The following is a 15,756-nucleotide window of genomic DNA, read 5'->3' as shown; positions in this document are numbered from 1 at the left end:
TGAGTTATAGGGAGAGGTCGGACAAGGTAGGACTTTTACTTTGGAGCGTAGAAGACTGAGGGGATCCTTATAAAGGTGTATAAGATCATGAGAGGCATTGATAGGGTGGATACACTCAGTCTTTTTCCCAGGGTTGGGAAATTGAGGACTAGAGGGCATCAGTTTAAGGTTAGAGGGGAAAGAATAAAAGGGAACCTGAGGGGCAACTTGTTTACACAGAGGGTGGTACGCATATGGAATGAGCTGCCAGGGCAAGTGGTGAAGGTGGGTACATTAACAAAATTTTAAAGGTACTTGGACAAATACATGGATAGGAAAGGATATGGCTCAAGTGCAGAGAAATGGGGTTAGTATTGATGGATGTTTTGGTCAGCATGGACCAGTTTGGGCCAAAGGACCTGACTCAGTGCTGTAGGACTCTATGACTCTAATAACCCATTTATTCCCTTGTCTGTATTTCTTGTCTGCTAAACAATTCTCAATCAATCCTAGTTTATTTCCATTCATCCTATACTCTTTGATTTACACAATAATTTCAATGTGGGACTTAATCAAAAGCTTTCTTAAAATCCAAATAAATCTTGTCCACTGCTTCTCCCTCATCCATTCTGCCAGTTATATCCCAAAAACCTCCAGTGGGTTTGTCCCTTTCACAAATCTATTAGTATTTTTTCATGTTCTATATGACATCCTTTTGTTTTCGTAGACTTCAGCGTTTTCCCTACAACTGATACCTAGACTAACCAGTCACTATTGGGCGGCACGGTGGCACAGTGGTTAGCACTGCTGCCTCACAGCACCAGAGACCGGGTTCAATTCCCGACTCAGGCGACTGACTGTGTGGAGTTTGCACATTCTCCCCCTGTCTGCGTGGGTTTCCTCCGGGTGCTCCGGTTTCCTCCCACAGTCCAAAGATGTGCAGGTCAGGTGACTTGGCCATAGTGTTAGGTAAAAAGGGGTAAATGTAGGGCAATGGGTGGGTTGCGCTTCGGCGGGTCGGTGTGGACTTGTTGGGCCGAAGGGCCTGTTTCCTCTCTCCCACCTTTATTAAGCAGCCTGTTTTCCACTGTCCAATTTGCTGGGATTAAATCTATAAAATTTTGGATGGTATTATTGCCTCCAAGGATTCATTTATTTTCTTTGTGCTAAGTGTTCTTTGTACATGCCCTGCATGTCCGAAATACACTTTATAAAGAGTTTATAAAACACTAAAATATCACAGAATTAGTTCAAGTGCCACATTGTCTCATGGAGAATATGGGAAGCTTTCTGCCTTATTGTCTGACCCTGCACATACTCTGGGCTCCAGTAGATTTGATCCTTACACCCTCTCTTCTTTAAGCACAGCCTGCAGTTCCCTCTTGCTACAAACCATGCCTCATGACAAAGCAATACTGTTTATCACCTGCCAGAGAGTTCTGGTTCATTGCTGAATTAATCTATTCTTTTTCCTTCTTTGTGAATTGACCTGGAGTGAACTGAGTAGCTTCAGTAAGTTACCTGATTACCTCCTCCTGCCCATCCCTGATTAGTCCTCCTCATTGTTGACTACCCTCCCCACCAGTCTAATCCTCACTGGTTCATTCAGCCACGTGGTTACTCACGGAAGCACCAGCTCTCTCTGTTTCTTCCCACCAATTTTCCTTAAAGAAGGGATTTACCAATTTATAATTTCCTCATCTTCATTAACTCTCATTCCTGTCCTAACAGAATCGGTCACTCCTTTTGGAAGGGTGATTGCCAATCTGTGCAATCCCTCCAGCGAGCTGTTTCTAAGGACAATGGTTAACAGGGAGAATTTGGCCAACTCTGTGTCTGGTGGTATTTCCTATCTTCAAACTGCATCCTCCCATACAAACAGAGAGTCACTGTCACCTCATGGAGTCGACTCAGTGTTTGGACCTTTGTTTCAGCATGGCTTATATTGTTCCGAAAGATTAAATAAAACCTGAATGCATGCTCAGCATCAACATGCTGATGTTTCACATGTACCTGGCTCCAAGAATTAAATTCTAATGACAACGTCAGTCACTGAGCTCCCTCAGATGATGTTGTAATCCAGTGTTTGTAATTAGTGACTGCTCAGTCACTCACCTTTAACAGAAACCCTCCCAGTGGAGGGCAGGGAGTTAGAAATGACACAATTTGTAACTCCACACTGAACTCTGACACTTCCCACAATTCATCTGTTTCGGTCCTATCCCCATCCCTCACACACTAACCTCTCAACCCCTCACAACTCCTCATCCCTCATTCTGAACCCTTTAAACTAAAAACCAAGCCTTAATTCTTGAACTGCCACCTCCTAAACACTAAGCTCAAACTCCTCACCCCTCATTGTGTAAACTCCTCACTACCAGATCCTCACCCCACTGCCCATCCCTGTCTCCTCTAACTCCTGACCCCAAATCACTCACTCCAAAATTCTGAATCCTCAAACACAGCCTCAACCACTCACTCTTCATTTGAATTTCTCATCCCTTATTTCCTCACACTCCAATTCTTCACCCCCCAATTCCTTATTTTACTCCTGAGCCTTTATTTGCCCACAGCCTGCAATGCAACACTTCCCAACCCTAATCTTCCATCAGCCCCCTGACCTTACCCTTTAGCCCTGTCATTTTTAAACTGCTCAGCTGCCTACTCACTCTGTCATGTCATCTTCTAATTTATGAAGCCATCACTTCCAAGCCCACATAGTGCACACCTCACCTCCACATCTCGCTCCCTACCACCCACCCCCTTCACATCAAACCCACATCTCATTCACACACTCCAATCACTCCCAAGACCTCAAACCGTAACAAACTCTCACTCCCAACATCTCGGTTCCTAATGCTTCCTCATGCCCCACTCTTCACTCACTGTCCTTGCTTCAATTAGAAACACTCACTCTCCCCTCTAACACTAAGCTTCCATCACACTCGTGCATTATTTATTTCAACTTTTTACAACACATATCAATAATTTACACAGCTTTATCGCACTGAGTCATTGAGTCATAGAGATTTACAGCACAGAAACACACTCTTTAGTCCAAATTTGACCATGCCAACCAGATATCCTAAATTAATCTAGTCCCACTTGCCAGCCCATTGCCCTCTAAGCCCTTCCTATACATATAGCCATTTACCTTTTAAATGTTGCAATTGTACCAGCCTCCATTACTTCCTCTGGCAGCTCATTCCATACACGTGCCACCCTCTACATGAAAATGTTGCCCCTTAGGTCCCTTTTATATCTTTCTCCTCTCACTCTAAACCTATGCCCTCTAGTTCTGGATTCCCCCACCCCAAGTAAAAGACTTTGACTATTTATCTTATCCAGGCCCCTCATAATTTTATAAATCTCTGTCAGGTCACAGCTCAGCCTCTGACACTCCAGGGAAAACATACCCAGCCTATTCAGCCTCTCCCTGTAGCTCAAACCCTCCAACCTTGTAAACCTTTTCTGATTTCAGTTTTCACAACATCCTTCCTATTGGAGCGAGACCAGAATTGCACACAATATTCCAAAAGCAGCCTAACCAACGTCCTGTACAACCGTAACATGACCTCCCAGCTCCTATACTCAATGCTCTGACCAATGAAGGAAAACATACCAAACATCTTCTTCACTATCCTATCTACCTGGGACTCCACTTTCAAGGAGCTATGAACCTGCACTCCAAGGTCTCTTTGTTCAGCAACACTCCCCAGGACCTTACCATTAAGTGTACAAGTCCTGCCCTGATTTGCCTTTCCAAAACACAGCACCTCGCATTTATCTAAATTAAACTGCATCTGTCACTCCTTAGCCTGTTGGCCCACCTGATCAAGATCCCGTAGTACAATGAGGTAACCTTTTTTGCTACAACACCAATTTTGGTGTCATCTGCAAACCTACTAACTATACCTCGTATATTCACATCGATATCATTGGGGGTGATATAACTGTGAGTATACAGCGTTCTTCACTGAGATAACAGTAGAGGATAAGCTATCAGAACTATCAGACTGAGACATTTTTCATGAGTGTTATACATTTTCCTTCACTGATACCTTGCTGTTGATAAAGTATATCTGGTGATTGGTCTAAGTAAATTGTACAGTAATTGAAATTCCTCACAGAAATGACAAGTTCATTGACATTTTCTGTATTCTCTTAACAAACATTGTAACAGTGCAGCATTGTAAGAAATCACAGTCATGCACACCATGGCCACAAACATTATTATGTTCCCTTTGCAGTGTCAACACACAGCAGCCTGTAGTTTAAACAGTTTGGAAAGTGGAGGGATTGACAGTGGCTGAAAAATGTCAGGTCTTTATTTTTCCATTGAAGTTATTCCTGCTGGTCCCTTTCGGTCATTCCAGTCTTTTGGCTATTGGTGAAGCTTTCTCTTCAAGAAACGGAATATTTCAGTGTCCAGACACGCCATCACCTCACCAAATGCTCATTAGTGCAAATAATTCAACATCAAGTGCAGATTTGAAATGCAGAAACCAGGACATTTTTGGAAGGTATTTCCTATTGCTTTGCAAAATGGGAGTAATTTGGAGAGAAAGGGTACATTTATTGTTTCTCTTTGGAGTGGATAGGGTTAACAGGACATTAGCTTGATTTGTTCAAAATCTAAAAATGGTTTCCCTGGAGAAAGGAAGAAGAAAGCATTTCCAGGAGCAGGAGGCTCTGTGAGCAATGAATTCAGATTGAAGGGAAAGCAGCCAGAGGAGATGTTCGGTTTCTTTGTAGAGTCAGCAAGTCATTGTGATCAGGAACACACTGTCTGAAAGGCAGTGGAAATTGGAGAAACTCTTGATGCAAAGAAACGTTCAGGACTCTGATCAAAGAGCTGGTAAGTGAGACTGAGCAGACTGCTTTTTCTAATTGGATAGGTCAGACTGACATATTAGGCTGATTGACTTTCTCTGTGCTGGATGATTCTAAGGTACACCTGGATCAAGAATAAGCCCCTTATCACAAACTGTATTTATTCCAAACACATCTCTGCCCAGATAAGCAATGTATCAATTGGAACTTCCCACAATATTCTTTCAGCCCACTTCCTCGAAAGTGTTAGAACAATTTCACAAATCCTAGGCAGATTTTGCATATCAAATTTCTAGCCTTAAATAAAAATACTCCCTGCTAACACTTAGTGGAAAAATAGATCCTTGGTAGGAAAAGGCAGAGCAGGTGACAAAAGGGGATGTTGGAGATTGGTGTCAGAAACACTCTGTACAGGGTCAGTGTGTTCAGTCCACTAACTGCTGATTGACTAGAATACAGATGGTTTTCTAATCTCCTGCACTGATGATGTTTCCATTTGCGGATGAATTAGCTTTGTCAGTGATTGGCAAAGTGTCGAATGTCGGTCAGATAAAAGCAGTCCCTGCTCACACACTGACAATCACCCACCAATTATCACAGCCAGTTTCAAATTCTAACAAAACATTGACCTACAACTTATTTCTTGTTTCTCTGCCTCCAATGCTTCCCCGGTACTGCCCTCATACCCTTTCCCCCCCTCAATACTTAATTCCATCCCAAAAGCACTGAATTTCAATGGAGTGTGAGCCCAGGTAGAGGCTGTGGAAACATCACAGCGGGGGGCTGAACGTACTCTTATCCAACATCCATACATGAAGAGGTGAGGACACTGACTGACTATTCTCCCTCCCCTCCTGTCTCAATAAAAGTCCCTGCACCACCATCATCATCATCCAGTGTCTTTAGACCAATTCTAGCCAATCCTGTGCTGGCAAACCAGGGAAACATCCGGGGGGTACAGGGTCAGTAATCCACAGGCAATGTGTCTGCTGATTGTTTTTTTTGCAGTAACTCCCTACAGAACACTGCTGACTACATCCGAGCCCTGAGTGTCACCCAGTGCGTCACAGTCAGTCTCCAGGTCTGTAAGCTCAGCACCCTGGGACTGAGGGCTGCAGATACTCAAGGACAATGTGCTAGACTCTTCCTGGGAACTGTCTTTCTGACTCAGATCCATCATGATTCCTCCGTCACTCGATTTCGATTCCTCGAGGCTTATCCTGGTGCTTTCAGCAATGCTGAGATCCTGGGCCAGACAGGGTGATTTTGAGGATGATAGTTCAGGCTCCGGTCTGTGTTTATAGACCCCCAGTGACAGGCTGAGGCACTCGGGTTCTGGGTGGAAACACAGCCACTTGTTCTGGTTAAAGTGCCGATGTTTCTGATACCGAGGTACTCTGGGCTGAGTCTCACTAACAGATCGGGTGTTTGTTGGTGCTTTCCCCATGCAGACCTTGTTGACTGTTCCCCTGGTCAGGTCCTGGCTGCAGTCTGAAGCAGGCTCACTCACTCCTCGGAAGCTGCTCAGTTGTTCACAGTCACCTTTCAGTCGCAGCTCATTCACCTGGAGAACATCTGGGGCACTGCCACTTAATCGGCAACTGCCTGGGTTCCTGAATGGAGCAGGAGAAGACTGCAGCTCACGGGGACTCAGAGGATCACTCGAATCATAGTCACTGTCAGTGGGAAGGAATACCTCAGAACAGGCATCATCGTCAGAGCAGGGCTGGGAGCCTGGAACACAGAGAGAGCAGCTCACAGTCAGACACTGAGCAATCACCCCCAAGAAATCAAACCCTAGAAATTTTACCCGAGGCCTATGAATAAACAAGCAATCAACAGCAAACCAGTTAAACTGTATTCAATCCTGATGTTGGGATCATGGTGCAGAGATCATGTGCGGATGAACAGTGGGAGATTGGATTGAGTGGCCCTATTCTGAAGAGGACAGGTTAAGCTGCATCACTTGGAGGATGAATGAGGAAACGAAATCAGAGATGGTTTTCCACAAGGGACAGTGTGCTACATCACCTTTCAGAGAGCTTGACAACGAACATCAACCAACTTGTGAAAGTGCCATGGAGCAGTATGTTGGACAGAGGACTCCAATCGTACACCTCTGCATTGAGTTGTAGGCCGTGTGATTGACTCAGTGAATGTCTGATCTGTACTCTTGCTCCATGAGGTTCTGGGGCCATTTCCTTAAGTACTCTAGGAAGACCCTTGAGATTTATTGGTCTCGATCCCACCAATTTCCCCAACCCCATTTCCCTATGAATCCTGATTTCCTTCAGTTTCTGCCTCTCACTGAATCCTCTGGGTAGTTATTTGTGTTCTTTCTTCCCAATATCACTTCCCATGTTTCTGACTGTGAGGGATGTACATTTGTCCTTACCATTTTATTTCACACATACCTACAGTAACTTTTACAGTCAGTTTTAATGTTCCCCACAAGATTATCCTCTCACTATTTTCCTTTTCTTAGACAATCTCTTTGTTCTCCTTTGCTGAATTCTAATGCTCCCATTCCTCAGGTCTGTTGTTTGCTTCTGAACAATTTGTATGTCTCCTCTTTGGATCTAATCCTCTCTCTAATTCCCTTGTAAGGGCTTTAGCCATCTTTCCTGTTTAACTTTTGCACCAGACAGGAATGAACAAACGAAAGGGAAATTGTGCTTGACAAATCGACTGGAATTCTGTGAGGATGTAACTAGACAAGTTGATGAAGGGGTGCTAGTAAATGTGGTTTATTTGGACTTTCTGAAGACTTTCAATAAAGACCCACACAAGAGACTAATGTGTAAAATTAAAGCACATGGAATAGGGGGTAGTGTATTCAGATAGATAGGGAACTGGTTGGCAGACACAAAACAAATAGGAATAAACGGGTCTTTTTCTGAGTGAGAGCCAGTGATTAGTGAGTTACTGCAGGGATCACTGCTAACTAATCACAATATATTATTGATTTAGATAATGGAACTAAATGTAACATCTCCACATTTGCAGCTGACACAGCAGGGTGGGAGGCTGAGCTGGTGAGGAGGATGCAGATATGTTGCAGTGGGATTTGGACAGGCTGAGGGAGTGGCAAATACATGGCAGATGCAGAATATTTTTTTAAATCATCAGGATGAGGTGACACCATCTGGGCCAGCATTTATTGCCCATCCCTAATTACCCAGAGGGCATTGCGGTGGGTCTGGAGTCACATGTAGGCCAGACCAGGTAAGGATGACAGTTTCTTTCCCTGAAGGACATGAGTGACCAGATGGATGGTCACAGTGTAAGGATATGGGACAAACCATTTAGGACTGAGACAAGGAGAAATGTCTTCACCCAGAAAGTGATGAGCCTTTGGAAAGCAGGACTACAAAAAGCAGTCGTGGCTTAAACAGTATCTAATTTCAATGATGCGGAAGTGCTGGTGTCAACTGAGGAAGGAGCAGCACTCCGAAAGCTTGTGATTTGATATAATCCTATTGGACTATAACCTGGTGTCAAGAAGGATTCTGAGTAATCCAAGATGGAGGATGGGAAAAATTTCTGGCTGTAAGAGCTGCTCCTTTTTTTTGAGGTATTTTAGGTGTTGGAGGTGATTTCCTCGAATTTCATGAGCAGCAATTACTGTTTTATATGCTGTTGCATTGTTTTAGAAATTTGGGGAAAAAAAAAGTCAAAACAACAGCAGTTTTAAAAGGGAGAAAACAGACAAAGGAAGCACATGGTGAGGACAGTGCGGGAGAGAGAGAGAGAGAGAAAACCAGTTACTGCCGTTGCCATTTTGAATTCATGTGTCGCTGGACATCGGAGTGCGTCAGGGAAAATTAACTAACAGTGAATTTCACAACTAATCTTGGAGGAACCTGTTTGGGCGAAGTCAACAACACAGAATCAGATAAGTTAATCATTGTTTTAAGTCTGTCCAATAGAATTGCTGCAGTAGTGAGTACAGTGGGTTCTTTCTTGATTATATGTTTTTGGAGATAAGTCTCTCGATTAAACTTAAAATATAAGCCATAGCTATTAATTTAACCTGGGACAGTGTTTGTAGAGGAATAAGACTGTTATTTTCTGGGTCTGTAGATTGTGAAGGAGCAAAAATGGCCTTTGCAGTGATATGTACTTCTTGTCAGATGTGGGAGTTTAAAGAGAGTTTAAGGGTTACTGCGGATTATATCTGCCATAAATGCTGTTGGATGCGAATCTTATCAGATCGAATGGATCGGTTGGAAAGACAGTTAGAAGCAATGAGGAATTTGCAACAGCAACAGTATGTGATGGATGGCAGTTATAGGAAGGGGGGAAAGTCTCAGATACAGTCACAGAGATGGGTTAGCTCCAGGAAGGGTAAGAGAGGTAAGCACCGAGGGCAGGAGTCTTTTGTGGATATACACATTTTAAACAGGTATGCTCTTTTGGAAAATGTACGTGGTGATGGATTCTCAGGGGAACGTAGCACAAACAGCCAAGTTTCTGGTATTGAGACTGGCTCTAATGCAATGAGGGGTACGTCGGCTTCCAAGAGATCAATTGTGTTAAGGGATTCTGTAGTCAGAGGTACAGACAGACGTTTCTGTGGCCAGCAGAGAAAAAGCAGAATGGTGTGTTGTTTCCCTGGTGCCAGGATCAAGGATGTCTCAGAGAGGGTGCAGAATGTTCTCACAGGGGAGAGGAGCCAGCAGGAGGTCATTGTCCACATTGGAACCAACGACATAGGAAGGAAAATGGTTGAGATACTGAAGGGAGATTACAGAGAGTTAGGCAAAAATTTAAAAAGGAGGTGTTCAAGGGTTGTAATATCTGGATTACTCCCAATGCTATGAACTAGTGAGGGCAGGAATAGGAGGATAGAGCAAATGATTCAATGGCTGAGGAGCTGGTGTATGGGAGACGGATTCACATTTTTGGATCATTGGAATCTCTTTTGGGGTAGAAGTGACCTGTACAAGAAGGACGGATTGCACCTAAATTGGAAGGGGACTAATATACTGGCAGGGAGATTTGCCAGAGCTGCTCAGGAGGATTTAAACTAGTAAGGTGGGGTGGTGGGGGGGGGGACCCAGAGAGATAGTGAGGAAAGAGATCAATCTGAGATGGGTACAGTTGAGAACAAAAGTGAGTCAGTCAGGGCAGGCAGGGACAAGGTAGGAACGATAAATTAAACTGCATTTATTTCAATGCAGGGGGCCTAACAGGGAAGGCAGATTAACTCAGGGCATGGTTAGGAACATGGGACCGGGATATCATAGCAATTACAGAAACATGTCTCAGGAATGGGCAAGACTGGCAGCTTAATGTTCCAGGATGAAAATGCTACAGGAAGGATAGAAAAGAAAGCAAGAGAGGGGGAGTGGTGTTTTTGATAAGGGATAACATTACAGCTGTGCTGAGAGGGAGAGGATATTCCTGGAAATACATCCAGGGAAGTTATTTGGGTGGAACTGAGAAATAAGAAAGGGATGATCACCTTATTGGGATCGTATTATAGACCCCCCAATAGTCAGAGGGAAATTGAGATCTCCTGTAAGGGCAGCATGGTGGGCGGCACGGTGGCACAGTGGTTAGCACTGCTGCCTCACAGCGCCATAGACCCGGGTTCAATTCCCGCCTCAGGCGACTGACTGTGTGGAGTTTGCATATTCTCCCCGTGTCTGCGTGGGTTTCCTCCGGGTGCTCTGGTTTCCTCCCACAGTCCAAAATGTGCAGGTCAGGTGAATTAGCCATGTTAAATTGCCCGTAGTGTTAGGTAAGGGGTAAATGTAGGGGTATGGGTGGCTTGCGCTTTGGCGGGTCGGTGTGGACTTGTTGGCCCAAAGGGCCTGTTTCCACACTGTAATGTAATGTAATCTAATCTAATCTCAGCTATCTGTAAGAATAATAGGGTAGTTATGGTAGGGGATTTTAACTTTCCAAACATCGACTGGGACTGCCATAGTGATTCAGTATCTGGATGTACCTACTAGCGAAGGCGCAAAACTTGACCTACTCTTGGGAAATAAGGCAGGGCAGGTGACTGAGGTGTCAGTGGGGGAGCACTTTGGGGCCAGCGACCATAATTCTATTCATTTTAAAATAGTGATGGAAAAGGATAGACCAGATCTAAAAGTTGAAGTTCTAAATTGGAGAAAGGCCAATTTTGATGGTATTAGGCAAGAACTTTTGATAGCTGATTGGAGGCAGATGTTCAAAGGTAAAGGGATGGCTTGAAAATGGGAAGCCTTCAGAAATGAGATAACGAGAGTCCAGAGAAAGTATATTCCTGTCAGGGTGAAAGGGAAGGCTGGTAGGTATAGGGAATGCTGGATGACTAAAGAAATTGAGGGTTTGGTTAACAAAAAGAAGGAAGCATATGTCAGGTATAGACAGGATAGATCGAGTGAATCCTTAGAAGAGTATGAAGTAAGTAGGAGTATACTTAAGAGGGAAATCAGGAGGGCAAAAAGGGGACATTAGAAAGCTTTGGCAAATACAATTAAGGAGAATCCAAAGGGTTTTTACAAATACATTAAGGACAAAGGGGTAACTAGGGAAAGAATAGGGCCCCTCAAAGATCAGCAAGGCAGCTTTGTGTGGAGCCACAGAAAATGGGGGAGATACTAAATTAATATTTTGCATCAGTATTTACTGTGGAAAAGGATATGGAAGATATACACTGTAGGGAAATAGATGGTGACATCTTGCAAAATGTTCAGATTACAGAGGAGGAAGTGCTGGATGTCTTTAAACGGTTAAAGGTGGATAAATCCCCAGGACCTGATCAGGTGTACCCGAGAGCTCTGTGAGAAGCTAGAGAAGTGATTGTTGGGTCTCTTGCTGAGCTATTTGTATCATCGATAGTCACAGGTGAGGTGCTGGAAGACTGGAGGTTGGCAAACTTGGTGCCACTGTTTAAGAAGGGCGGTAAAGACAAGCCAGGGAACTATAGACCGGTGAGCCTGACCTCGGTGGTGGGCAAGTTGTTGGAGGGAATCCTGAGGGACAGGATGTACATGTACTTGGAAAGGCAAGGACTGATTAGGGATAGTCAACATAGCTTTGTGCGTGGGAAATCATGTCTCACAAACTTGACTGAGTTTTTTGAAGAAGTAACAAAGAGGATTGATGAGGGCAGAGCAGTAGATGTGATCTATATGGACTTCAGTAAGGTGTTTGATAAGGTTCCCCATGGGAGACTGATTGGCAAGGTTAGATCTCATGGAATACAGGGAGAACTAGCCATGTGGATACAGAACTGGCTCAAAGGTAGAAGACAGAGGGTGGTGGTGGAGGGTTGTTTTTCAGACTGGAGGCCTGTGACCAGTGGACCAGCCACAAGGATCGGTGTTGGGTCCTCTTTGTCATTTACATAAATGATTTGGATGCGAGCATAAGAGGTAGAGTTGGTAAGTTTGCAGATGACACCAAAATTGGAGGTGTAGTGGACAGCGAAGAGGGTTACCTCAGATTATAACAGGATCTGGACCAGATGGGCCAATGGGCTGGAGTTTTTATTCAAATAAATGCGAGGTGCTGCATTTTGGGAAAGCAAATCTTAGCAGGACTTATACACTTAATGGTAAGGTCCGAGGGAGTGTTGCTGAACAAAGAGACCTTGGAGTGCAGGTTCATAGCTCCTTGAAAGTGGAATCGCAGGTAGATAGGATAGTGAAGAAGGTGTTTGGTATGCTTTCCTTTATTGGTCAGAGTATTGAGTGTAGGAGTTGGGAGGTCATGTCGTGGCTGTACAGGACATTGATTAGCCACTGTTGGAATATCACGTGCAATTCTGGTCTCCTTCCTATCGGAAAGATGTTGTGAAACTTGAAAGGGTTCAGAAAAGATTTACAAGGATGTTGCCAGGGTTGGAGGATCTGAGCTACAGGGAGAGGCTGAACAGGTTGGGGCTGTTTTCCCTGGAGCATCAGAGGCTGAGGGGTGACCTTATAGAGGTTGTCAAAATGATGAGGGGCATGGATAGGATAAATAGATAGATAGATAAGGTCTGTTCCCTGGGGTCGGGGAGTCCAGAACTAGAGGGCATAGGTTTAGGGTGAGAGGGGAAAGATATGAAAGAGACCTAAGGGGCAACTTTTTCACGCAGAGGGTGGTACGTGTATGGAATGAGCTGCCAGAGGAAGTGATGGAGGCTGGTACAATTGCAACATTTAAGAGGCATTTGGATGGGTATATGAATAGGAAGGGTTTGGAGGGATATGGGGCAGGTGTTGGCAGGTGGGACTAGATTGGGTTGGGATATCTGGTCGGCATGGACAGGTTGGACCGAAGGGTCTGTTTCCATGCTGTACATCTCTATGACTCTATGTGAATTCTGACCTTGTATAATTTCAAGAAGGATTTGGATAAAGCACTGGAGGTTAAAGGGATCAAGGGCTACGGGGGAATGGTTAATTCAGATGATGAGCCATGATCATTTTGAAGGGCTGAATGGCTTACTACGCTCCTATGAGGTGGAGACTGTGACAGTCAGTGAATGGATTTTGTCTCTCACCACTCTGAACTTTCCTCTGTTGGTTTTCTGGTGAGGATGATTGGGAAGGTGGATCGTCCAGGTGGGAAGAGGTGGAATCCTTCTCCTGAGGAGTTTCCTCTGGGAATCCGATGAACCATGTGATGGGGAGGCCTCCAGATGAATGTTTGTAGCGGGCATAGTGCAAAACATCCGGAATCCAGCGCACACTTCTCCAAATCACATCCAGTTGCTGCAGGAAAAGGTACAGAAAGAGTCACTCACACATCCCCACACTCAACTACAAGCAACACACTCACCTGTATCCCACTCATCTGTACCACAATCACCTATACCCAATCACCTGTATCCCACTCACCTGCATCCCACTCACCTGCACCCCACTCACCTGTACTACACTCACCTGTACTACACTCACCTGCACCCCACTCACCTGTACCCCAATCACCTGTACCCCAATCACCTGTACCCCACTCACCTGTATCCCACTCACCTGTACCCCACTCACCCGTATCCCACACCTGTACCCCACTCACCTGTACCCCAATCACCTGTACCCCTATCACCTGTACTCCAATGACCCGTACCCCACTCACCTGTATCCCACTCACCTGTACTACACTCACCTGTACTACACTGACCTCTAACCCCAATCACCTGTACTCCAAATCACCGTACCCCACTCACCTGTACCCCACTCACCTGTACCCCACTCACCTGTACCCCAATCACCTGTACCCCAATCACCTGTATCCCACTCACCTGTATCCCACTCACCTGTATCCCACTCACCTGTACCCCACTCACCCGTATCCCACTCACCTGTATCCCACACCTGTACTCCAATGACCTGTACCCCACTCACCTGTACCCCAATCACCTGTACCCCTATCACCTGTACTCCAATGACCCGTACCCCACTCACCTGTATCCCACTCACCTGTACTACACTCACCTGTACTACACTCACCTCTAACCCCAATCACCTGTACTCCAAATCACCTGTACCCCACTCACCTGTATCCCACTCACCTGTATCCCACTCACCCATACTCCAATGACCTGTACCCCAATCACCTGTACTCCAATGACCCGTATCCCACTCATCCGTACTACACTCACCTGTACCCCAATGACCTGTACCCCACTCACTTGTACTCCAAATCACCTGTACCCCACTCACCTGTACCCCACTCACCTGTACTACACTCACCTGTACCCCAATGACCCGTACCCCAATGACCCGTACCCCAATCACCCGTACCCCACTCACCCGTGCTACACTCACCTGTACCCCAATGACCTGTACCCCACTCACCTGTACCCCAATCACCCATACTCCAAATCACCCATACTCCAAATCACCTGTACCCCAATCACCTGTACTCCAATCACCTGTACTCCAATCACCTGTACCCCACTCACCTGTACCCCAATCATCCGTACCCCACTCACCTGTACCCCAATCACCTGTACTCCAATGACCTGTACCCCAATCACCTGTACTCCAATGACCTGTACCCCACTTACCTGTACTACACTCACCTGTACCCCAATGACCTGTACCCCACTCACCTGTACCCCACTCACCTGTAACCCACTCACCTGTAACCCACACACGTATACTCTGAACTCACCTATACTACACTCACCTGTATGAAGGCGAAAATGAGGACTGCAGATGCTGGAGATCAGAGTCAAGGTGAGAGTGGTGCTAGAAAAGCACAGCAAGTCAGGCAGGGAGCCTCCAGGGTAGAGACATAAATGGGTGGGGTGGGGCTGGGGAGAAGGAAGCTAAGAGTACAATAGGTGGGTGGAGGTGGGGATGAAAGTAAAAGGTCAGAGAGGAGGGTGGAGCGGATGTGTGGGAAGGAAGATTGGCAGGTAGGACAAGTCATGAGGACGGTGCTGAGCTGGAAGGTTGGCACTGGGGTGAGATGGGGGGAGAGGAAACGAGGAAACTGGTGAAGTCCACATTGATGCCCTGGGGTTGACGTGTCCTGAGGTGGAAGATGAGGCGTTCTTCCTCCAGGCATCGGGTGGTGAGGGAGCAGCTGTGGAGGAGGCCCAGGCCCTGCATGTCATTGGCAGGGTGGGAGGGGAAGTTGAATGTTGCGCCATGGGGCGGTGGATTGATTGGTGCAGGTATCCCAGAGATGTTCCCCGAAGTGCTCTGCGAGGTGTCCAGTCTCCCCAGTGTAGAGGCAATCGCATCGGGAGCAACGGATACAATAATCGAGGGATTCGGCGGGGGTGGGTGGTTTATATACAGAATAACAGATACCCAGGAGGGAGTTACAGACTGGAATCTAATCGAGGGGTTCGAGCTGGTTAATATACAGAATAACAGATACCCAGGAGGGAGTTACAGACTGGAATCTAATCGAGGGGTTCGAGCTGGTTAATATACAGAATAACAGATACCCGGGAGGGGGCTCCAGACTGGAATCTATTCGAGGGGTTCAGGGTGGTTTATA

The 15,756-nt window shown here is 45.7% G+C and overlaps 1 protein-coding gene across 1 annotated transcript in view; it reads right to left on the bottom strand.

Moving 5' to 3' along the window:
- Positions 1 to 5,029: 5,029 nt before the first annotated feature.
- Positions 5,030 to 15,756, bottom strand: part of LOC122546823 (ankyrin repeat and fibronectin type-III domain-containing protein 1-like) — a 513,035-nt gene continuing 502,308 nt past the window's right edge. The window contains exons 22-23 of the mRNA XM_088000787.1: positions 13,301 to 13,511; positions 5,030 to 6,546 (exon numbers count right to left, since the gene is read on the bottom strand). Coding sequence (XP_087856913.1) covers positions 5,828 to 6,546; positions 13,301 to 13,511 — 930 coding nt within the window. The 3' untranslated portion in view covers positions 5,030 to 5,827. The remainder of the gene's footprint in view (positions 6,547 to 13,300; positions 13,512 to 15,756) is intronic.

The sequence above is a fragment of the Chiloscyllium plagiosum genome, unplaced genomic scaffold (genome assembly GCF_037043375.1).
Source record: "Chiloscyllium plagiosum isolate Xiang-an unplaced genomic scaffold, Cpla_swu_hap1 HiC_scaffold_25, whole genome shotgun sequence".
Lineage (NCBI taxonomy): Eukaryota > Metazoa > Chordata > Chondrichthyes > Orectolobiformes > Hemiscylliidae > Chiloscyllium > Chiloscyllium plagiosum.
Note: the sequence above shows the minus strand (reverse complement) of the source record. Positions and strands in the feature narration are given on the sequence as shown.